Here is a 9,862-nt window from a genome sequence, read left to right as displayed (position 1 = left end):
CTTGATTACAGCTTGTGCTTCATCCAGTCCAGCATTTCTCATGATGTACTCTGCATATAAGTTAAATAAACAGGGTGGCAATATACAGCCTTGACGTACTCCTTTCCCAATTTGGAACCAGTCTGTTGTTCCATGTCCAGTTCAAACTGTTGTTTCTTGATCTGCATACAGCTTTCTCAAGAGGCAGGTCAGGTGGTCTGGTATTCCCATCTCTTGAAGAATTTTCCAGTTTGTTGTGATCCACACAGTCAAAGGCTTTGGCATAGTCAATAAAGTAAACGTAGATGTTCTTCTGGAACTCTCTTGCTTTTTCAATGATCCAGCGGATGTTGGCAATTTGATCTTTGGTTCCTCTGCCTTTTCAAAATCCAGCTTGAACATCTGGAAGTTACGGTTCACGTACTATTGAAGCCTGGCTTTGAGAATTTTGAGCATTACTTTGCTAGCATGTGAGATGACTGCAATTGTGTGGTACTTTGAGCATTCTTTGGCATTGCCCTTCTTTGGGATTGGAACAAAAACTGATCTTTTCCAGTCCTGTGGCCACTGCTGAGTTTTCTAGATTTGCTCACATATTGAGTGCAACACTTTCACAGCATCATCTTTTAGGATTTGAAATAGCTCAACTGGAATTCCATCACCTCCACTAGCTTTGTTTGTAGTGATGCTTCCTACAGCCCACTTGACTTCACATTCCAGGATGTCTGGCTCTAGGTGAGTGATCACACCATCGTGGTTATCTAGGTCATGAAGACCTTTTTTGTATAGCTCTTCTGTATATTCTTGCCACATCTTCTTAATATCTTCTGCTTCTGTTAGGTCCATACCATTTCTGTCCTTTATTGCACTCATCTTTCCATGAAATGTTCCCTTGGTATCTCTAATTTTCTTGAAGACATCGCTAGTCTTTCCCATTCCATTGTTTTCCTCTTTTTCTTTTCATTGATCACTGAGGAAGTCTTTCTTATCTCTTCTTGCTATTCTTTGGAACTCTGCATTCAAATGGGTATATCTTTCTTTTTCTCCTTTACCTTTAGCTTCTCTTCTTTTCTCAGCTATTTGTAAGGCCTCATCAGACAACCATTTTGCCTTTTTGCATTTCTTTTTCTTGGGGAAGGTCTTGATCACTACCTCCTGTACAATGTCATAAACCTCCATCCATAGTTCTTCAGGCACTCTGTCTATCAGATCTAATCCCTTGAATCTATCTCTCACTTCCACTGTATAATCATAAGGGATTTGATTTAGGTCATACCTGAATGGTCTAGTGGTTTTCCCTACTTTGTTCAATTTGTGTCTGAATTTGGCAATAAGGAGTTCATGATCTGAGCCACAGTCAGCTCCTGGTCTTGTTTTTGCTGACTGTATAGAGCTTCTCCATCTTCAGCTGCAAAGAATATAATAAATCTGATTTCAGTATTGACCATCTGGTGATGTCCATGTGTAGAGTCATCTCCTGTGTTGTTGGAAGAGGGTGTTTGCAACCTAAGTGCCCATTAAAACATGACTGGCTTAAGAAGATGAAGGGCTTCTCAGGTGGCACTAGTGGTAAAAAATCCACCTGCCAATGCAGGAAACGTAAGAGATGTGGATTGGATCCCTGGGCCGGGAAGATCCCTTGGAGGAGGGCACAGAAATCCACTCCAGTATTGTTGCCTGGAGAATCCCAAGGACCGAGGAGCCTGGCAGGCTATGGTCCATAGGGTCACAGAGAGTTGGACACGACTGAAATGACTCGGCACACAGCATATATAACTGTGTAGGTATGTGTGTATATATACACATAAGTACATACACACACACACATCATGAAACACTCATCCGTAAAAAGTACAAAATATTCTCATTTGTAGCAACGTGGATGGACCTAGAGAATATTCTACTTAGTGAAGTCAAGAGAAAGACAAATGTTATATGATATCACTGATACATGGAATCTAAAAATAGCACCAATGAATCTATATACAAAACAGAAACAGGCTCACAGACATAGGAAAAACGAAAAACATATGGTTACCAAAGGGGAGAGAGAGGGAGGGACAAATTAGAGGAGTATGGGATTAACAGATACAAACTATTATACATAAAGTAGATATTCAATAAGGATTTATGCTGTATAGCACAGAGAACTATATTCAATATCTTTTTTTTTAATATATTGAGTTATTTGTTGTTAGTTGCTCAGTCATGTCCAACTCTTTGTGACCCATGGACTATAGTCCATCAGACTCCTCTGTCCATAGGATTTTTCCAGGCAAGAATACTGAAGTGGGTTGCCATTTCCTTCTCCAGGGGATCTTCCCGCCCCAGGGATTAAACCAGGTCTCCCACATTGCAGGCAGGCTCTTTACCGTCTGAGCCACCAGGGAAGCCCCATATTCAGTATCTTATGATAGCCTACAGTGGAATATAATCTGAAAGAGTAACTGAATCACCTGGCTGTACACCTGAAATTAACACAATATTGTATGTCAACTATACTCAATTAAAAAGATAAATCAATTGTAAACATGCTCAGCTAGATGCTCAATGAAAAACATAGCACGTGTCTTTCCCACTAAGCGTCTATTCCACACATGCTCTGAGGTCCATGACCTTGGTCCCCACCAATGTTTTCCAAGTCACACAGGCATATTGTGACAAGTGGGTAGCTGGGACACTGGCTCAGGTTGCCTTGGGAAACTGGCGATGGACCAACAACCTCAGGTACAGGACTGCATTTAACCAACTCAGGTGAGCAGTTATCAACAGACTCCTCCCCTTGGTTTAGTCTAGAGCCGTTGATCCTTGCTCTGTTCTCTATTTCTCGTTTTTACCACGAGCAGTGGGCTTATGCAGCTGTGTTCCTGGCAGGGCTCAACAAAGCTTCCTTCCCTTTGATGGCATCCACCTTCATCAGGAGAGAGAATTCCAACCCCCAGAGCCAAAAGGTGAGGCTGAAGGGATTCCAGGTCTTTTAGCTCCTGGAATTCATGAAAAGGGGCCAAGTTGCAAACTGCAGACACGACACCAAGTTGGGTTTTGCTTTTTGTGTGTGTGTGATCAAGTGTGGTTTATTCCAGAAATATAAGAATTTTTTTAAGTCTTAATATTTAAAAATGGCTTTTCATTAATACCAGTTTATGACTCACCAAATAATAACAATGACAAATGAAAGAATGTTGTTATATTTGCTGATCAATTATTCCATGAGACTATACATTTTTAAAATCCATTTTGACACAAAAGAGAAAACTGAAAATTTTTCTGTACAGAATTTTTTTGAGAGTCCACTGGATGAGAACCAGCTTGTTGAACTCTGTCCACCCCTTCTTTGCTGAGTTGGTTTTAAAACTATGTTCTCTGTCTCATTTCTAAGCTGTCTTCATTGAAACCTGAATGCTTTTTCTGTGGGTTAGATGGTGAACATTTGTTTCTTCTCCTCCAGGGAGAACAGTTTGACTCTCTCCCAGAGAACAGCACTGTCTAAAGTAGGCTGTGGGCAACTTGGAAAGTGACCACAAGGGTCTCATCTAAAAGTAAAAATAGAGCAACACCACTGAAACCCAGAGTCAAAGTTCTGAATCCTCATAGGCTCCGTCCAGATGGTTAACATTTGATTTTCTCCGTGCTTTACTGCTGGTCCTTATGGACGTTCCACATCTGCTTAAGAGTTAAAAACAGGTGTCCTCCCCAGCCATAAACAAGATTTTCAGAGGCAATTCTAGGGCCCCTGTGTGGGCTCTGTGTAACAAAAACACAACTCCGAACACCATGAAACTCTAGTCTGAAGGCTAGACATATCAAAAAATAAGGATCTCCAAGGAGCAAAGACTCTTAAGAATGTTGCTTTAGTAAGAGATGAATGAGGTCATGAAAAGCAAAGAGAAGCATCGTATTCGGCACATACTTCGTGATGAGCATGACTCCATCTGTCTTCATGTGGAGCTGGTTTACATGGAAAGTGTAACTGACTAAAAATAAGCTTCCAAATCCAAGCTTTTCTGCAGTAGCAGCTCAGCCTCCCCTTCAAATCACATGTCATTTCTGACATAAAAAAAGCAGCCGTGGAGAACACAAGAGGCCTCTTCCTCAAAAAGTGTGTAGGCTCCGATCTTACAATGTCATCACTCAGCTTGCAGTCCAGAACCACGTGGAGATTCTCCCAGCACTTTCTATTGCACCTCCTGACCTCTTGGTCCTCAACTCATAGACCCTGTGTGGTGGGCAGAACAAAGATATCTCCATCCAAGTCTCCAGAACCTGTGACTACATGAGAAAGGGGATGAAGGTGCCCGGTCAGCTGACTCTAACATAAGGAGAACTGGACCCAGTGTAATCACAAGTGTCCTTAACAGTGGAAGAGGGAGGGTTGGGGTGTGATGAGGGAAGCCAGGTCAGAAAGACATTAACTTGCATGGCTTTAAAGATGAAGAAGGCTGCAAGCCAAGGAATGGGGTGGCCTCCAGGAGCTGGGAAAAATAGGAGTTTCTGGAAAGGAATGCCAACGATCCCTTAATTTTATTAGTTCACTGACGTCATATTGGACTTCTGACTTCTAGAATTGTAAGACAGTAAATCTGTGTCATATTAAGCCCAGGAATATGTAATAATTTGGTACAGCAGCAAAACACAAACTAATACTCACTGTCAGGAAGCAGAGTCCTTCAAGAAACCTCCTGCAATTCTAGGACAGGCAGTGCCTGGGTTTCTTTGGCAATAAAACCTAATCATTTACTTTTTTTTCTAGGTAAACTCCAGCATCCAGTGCTAACTGTTAGAAAGGATGATAGAAAATGTCGAGGCATGTTCTAAATTTGCGGGCGGGATGGGTGGCGGTGGAGGTGCATCTGGAGAAGCGAATCTTTTTTTCCTGCTCATTTTTACTGCAGAGGAAGGTAGCACTAGCATTACTGTGAGAAACGCAATCCCATTCAAATGGACTTGCATTAGTGCGATTTTACAATCTGCCTTTTCAGGTTCCCTGAGCTTTATTCTTCAAAACATGCCTGTGTGCTCTGAATATTTGGATAATCTTCTACAATGCTCTAAATCTAGAGAATTTTAGCTCACCAAACATGCAGATTTTTGTACTTGGCCCTCAACACCATGCAGGTGACATTTGATAATATTTAACACTATTTGCTGTTGTAACAGCAAACAGTCCTGAATTAGAAAGTGAAGAATTTATTCAATAATTAGAATGCTGGGACTTGGAATAGCTGACAGAAAGATATTAATAGATTCTACATGCAGTTGTGCACAGGTTTTGCTGTCAGTTTTGCTTTAAATGGAGGGAAAAAAATAGCAAGAGATCTCCGAGTCAGTCAATTTATTACAGACCAAGAACCCTTTCACATACAGATCTTCAGGACCCCTTTAGAGTGAGGACATAACTAACTTCCATGCTTAGAGATGAATTAGGATGTGTCAAGCCCTGTCTCAATTCTCTTACTCCAAATAATGAGGGAATCTGACTTCTCTACCAACAAACAATGTCACTAGACAAGAAGAAGAGCAGTTAAGAACCCCCCATACCTGGTGTTTCAGTGTGATCACAGCAGGACCACATGCCAGAGGAGGGATGATGGCTCGACCCATAGAATTAAAGTAAAAATAGAACAGAAACACTCACCCTCATCTCTCCGTTCACAGTTTTCGGCGTGTGGTTGAATGCGTGGGCAGGATCCTTGTTGTACACTTTGAGAAGGGATCTGTCCTGAATGTTCCTGGAATCAAAAACATCGATAGCTATGGCAGACGAAAGGAGGCTTCTTGCGGCCATTTCCTTCTCATCTGCTCATAAGAATCAGGTGAAAGATATCTACAGACAATCCAGCCGTTGTGTGCAATCAACCAGACAAAAAGTACTTTTACCGTAAAAACAGGCAAAGACAAATAAGGCAAAGGAGAAAAATGACTTCAGCTTTTCTTTCCTTTTTTCCCCCTATTCCTCAGGAAAGTATTACTCTTTCTCCGTAGCGCTCCACCCATAAATATCGGGTAGCATAAACCTTCTTTCAAGATTCTGAGCAAGGAAAGCTAACACTTCATGAAACAATAAAGTTCCCGTATTTACAATCTATTCAAAGGGACTTGGTTAATATTTAAATATTTAATTGTTTACTTTGCCCAGACACCTGGTTTTCTGCTTATCTCATGAATGGATGCAAACAAAAAATGCTTTTTTCCTCTGAACACCTATAGCCAGGGAAAGAAAAAGTATTTGCAATCCAGAAAAAAAGTACCACAAAGATCAAAACTAGTATCTTTATGATTTTTTTTCCCCTTCCATAATGGATTAAAAAAAAAATACTGTTCTACATACAAGGTGAATTCCAGAAAAAGCAGTGGATAAATTCTTCCACTGGTTTGTCTCTCCCTTGGAATCCAACATTTAGAAACTCTAGAGTCAATCAGACTGCAGCAAAGGACAGAACCACACCTCACTAACAGCCTACCTTAAAATTATTTAGGGGCTTCTGAATATCTACGACATCCTTTGCCCTCCATCTTCAGTTTTCATCAGCAGAAAAAGCCCCCCCAGGCATATTCAGCCCTGTCTACACTGTGATGCCTGCCAGGGTTGGCACGGTGAGCTCAGGGAATCTGGTGCAGGAAGACACATTCCTTTCCTCCAGGTGCAGCCACACGTATTGTGGGCCGATCGCAATCACTGGGATGATTGGCTTGTGTTTTTGTTTTCAATGAACTGGAGGATCCTTGGACTAGTCTTGCTTCCTTCCGTCAAATATCTGTCAGTGTTTGCTTTGAAGCGGTGACTAGCCCCAGCTTGTACTGTCGCTCCACATTTCAAGCAACTCCTTAAAAGTCTGCTTAAGGGGAGGCGTGTGGTCCTTGTTACTAGAAAAGACTGAGTGACTAGGAAGGGAAGAGTTCGCAGAGGGAAAGGGTGTGGGGATTCAGTGCAGGAACTCATCCTGTGGATGGGGGGGTCAAAGTCCCAAGTGACGATGTGAAGAAACTGAAAACCTTACTTAAGCCAGGAGGAAAAAAAAAAAAAAAACTTCATGTGGTTCTGAAGGTATTTAAAACACAGGAGGTTGGTTTATGATTAATTTAGAAACATGTTCATCCAAGATGAACCAACAGAAAAGGCCCAGCTTGCGTTTGCCATGGCAACATTTACAACACAGAATTTCAACCTAAACTCTCGGTAGCATTTCCCCAAGGAAAATATGGACAACTCAACACCATGATGAAAGCTCCAAATGTTTAACAAATATACCCTCACTTCAAAAATACTGGGCGTGAATGAAATTTGTCTCTGGGTTTAGAATATTAAAGCCAGTATCTTCAGGTAAAATCTACGCGCTACGTTTTTTTTTTCCTTGCTGGGAGAGGGGGCAGGCAAGGTTCTATTTAATCCTGATGGTGAAAATTTATTCTACCATTCAAATAAAATATACTGGAGGGATTTTATGCAAAAAAAGCAAAGAATAATAATTCTTTGAAAGGACATACATCTTGCCTAAATAGTACATTCATCACCAAATAAAGACATTTAAATATTTTTAGGTCCACTTAAATATTTTTAGATCCATTTGCATATGTAAATCAAAACTCTGAAAAGTAAAATTATAGACAAATTTATAAACCAATGATGTTCCCCTTACACATTTTCAATGAGATTTTTTTTAAGTCAGGCTATCAGTACTGCAGCCTAAGAATCAGTGAGAACATCACTTTTGCAGATAGAAACAAACTGAAATTATTAACATTTAAAGTGATCACTTCTTTCAAGTGCTGCTTTATCAACTGAATTTATATCAAGAAGGACCATTTCAGTTTGGAAGTTTTAGGGGACCTTTTCCTCTTTGTCTTCCCTCCCATTTCTCTTTTTGTGACTACATCACAATACCCCCAAAGAATGTGAAAAGAAAGTCTTAGTAGTCATACTTTGAGGCTTGGGAAAGAAACTCATCTCTAGGAAATCATGACTCGTACTATAAAAATTCTTGCATGAGCTGCAAGACAGTGGGGTCCAACTGTTTACAATAATTTCATCAGCCTTGAACTCCACAATCAAAAGTGGCTTTGTGTAGTTTCATGTGTGCTTATTATTACCCTTCCCCTCAATTTCTCAAACTGCAAAAATTCAAGAATATGGTTTTAAAGCAGCACACCCATGTTAAAAAAAAAAAAAAACAACTACATTAGATTATCTCATTGCAAGTATCAGTTCAGTTCAGTCACTCAGTCATGTCCAAGTCTTTGTGACCCCATGGACTGCAGCACGCCAGGCTTCCCTGTCCACCATCAACTCCCAGAGCTTACTCAAACTCACGTCCATTGAGTCGGTGATGCCATCCAACCATCCCACTGAGTCGGTGATGCCATCCAACCATCCCACCCTGTGTCATCCCCTTCTCCTCCCGCCTTCAATCTTTCCCAGCATCAGGGTCTTTTCCAACGATCAGTTCTTTGCATCACGTGGCCAAAGTATTGGAATTTCAGTATACTGGAGTATACACTGCAAATATACTGTCTAAATATTGTGTGATTACTTCATGGTTAAGTTCATGCTTTGTACATTAAGGATATTTTTTGATGGCAGCTTGATTAATAATTTATGTCAAAAAACAAACATGAATTTCCTGATACCCATGAATATTTAAACATGTTTTAAAAAACAGAAAAGCTGGGCAACAGACATAACACTTATACCTTAGGGGCATGTGTCAAACGTTGAAAGCTCTAAATTACTCACACACCTTTGTACAAGCCTAAATATGTCTTTTCTGATCACTGTTAGAAATTTATTATGCACCATAGGCATATTTTTAAAAAGTAGTTTCTTATTAATTCCATGATGAAGAAACAGGGCAGTCTGCTATCCCCACAGGGAAGGGACCTAGAGAAACCGACTTGGGGCCCAGATGAGTTGAGAGGAGAACATTCTGAGGGAATAAACAATTTCTGATCAAGAATGTGGACAGTCAGGTTTGGGGCTGGGCTTAGACATTAATTGGCTGCATGATCTTGAATAAGTCTTAACTCTTAAGCATCTGAGTTTCTGGTCCCATCAAATGAAAGGGCTGGATGAATCACTCAATCTTTTTCTCAGCTCTAAAATGTTTAACGGTATACTAGCAACAGCTCGTTTGGGTTGATTTCAGTCCTGTTTCTCAGGCTTGTTTGGCAAGAAGGGCTCAGACGGTCCCTTCTTTTCATGACATAATTATTGGCATTGATAAAGTGCTTCCCTTTCCGTGCCACTGGCCATAGTAGGAATCCCTTTAGCCTCCTTTTAAAGTACATCTTATTATATTAGGAGTGGACTTCTCTGGTGGCTCAGATGGTAAAGAATCTGCCTGCAATGCAAGAGACCCAGGTTCGATCCCTGGGTTTGGGAAGATCTCCTGGAGAAGAGAATGGCTACCCATTCCAGTATTCATGCCTGGAAAATTCCATGGACAGAGGAGCTTGGTGGTCCAGAGTCCATGGGGCTCACAAAGAGCTGGGCGTGACTGACAGACTAACACTTTCACTTGTCACTATTACACTAGGAGCCCTGGAGAAAGCCCACATGGAAAGTGAGATCTTTTAGCAAAGGCCAACTATTTAAAAAACAGGCAAAGGAGACTGCTTCTTGGCCTCCTTTATTGTGGACAATAGCATTGTGTCCACTGCTTTTATTCTAACTCATTCATGTAATTTATGGCCCAGTGGGATCCTTACCTAAAATATCCACAGCCTCCGTCTATGAGAACAAGAGCCCTTGAAAAGGAGTTGGTTAAGTTCCACCTGTAGGTATAACCTTCTACTACTCATATGATCTTCCTGGGCCATGGCTTCCCTAACGCTTAAGATAAACAGTGGACTGGCTCAGTTTTTCCATTCTTTTCAGATGTAACCTGCA

General features: G+C 41.0%; 1 protein-coding gene across 4 annotated transcripts in view; it reads right to left on the bottom strand.

The window, feature by feature from the left end:
• KIAA1217 (KIAA1217 ortholog) overlaps positions 1-9,862 on the bottom strand; it is a 350,583-nt gene that overhangs the window by 116,195 nt on the left and 224,526 nt on the right. For all 4 annotated transcript variants that reach the window (XM_010859916.1, XM_010859915.1, XM_010859913.1 and 1 more), the window contains exon 5: positions 5,615-5,708. In XM_010859916.1, the coding sequence (XP_010858218.1) occupies positions 5,615-5,708 (94 nt within the window). The remainder of the gene's footprint in view (positions 1-5,614; positions 5,709-9,862) is intronic.

Source organism: Bison bison, unplaced genomic scaffold (assembly GCF_000754665.1).
Source record: "Bison bison bison isolate TAMUID 2011002044 unplaced genomic scaffold, Bison_UMD1.0 scf7180017864461, whole genome shotgun sequence".
Taxonomy (NCBI): Eukaryota; Metazoa; Chordata; class Mammalia; order Artiodactyla; family Bovidae; genus Bison; species Bison bison.
Note: the sequence above shows the minus strand (reverse complement) of the source record. Positions and strands in the feature narration are given on the sequence as shown.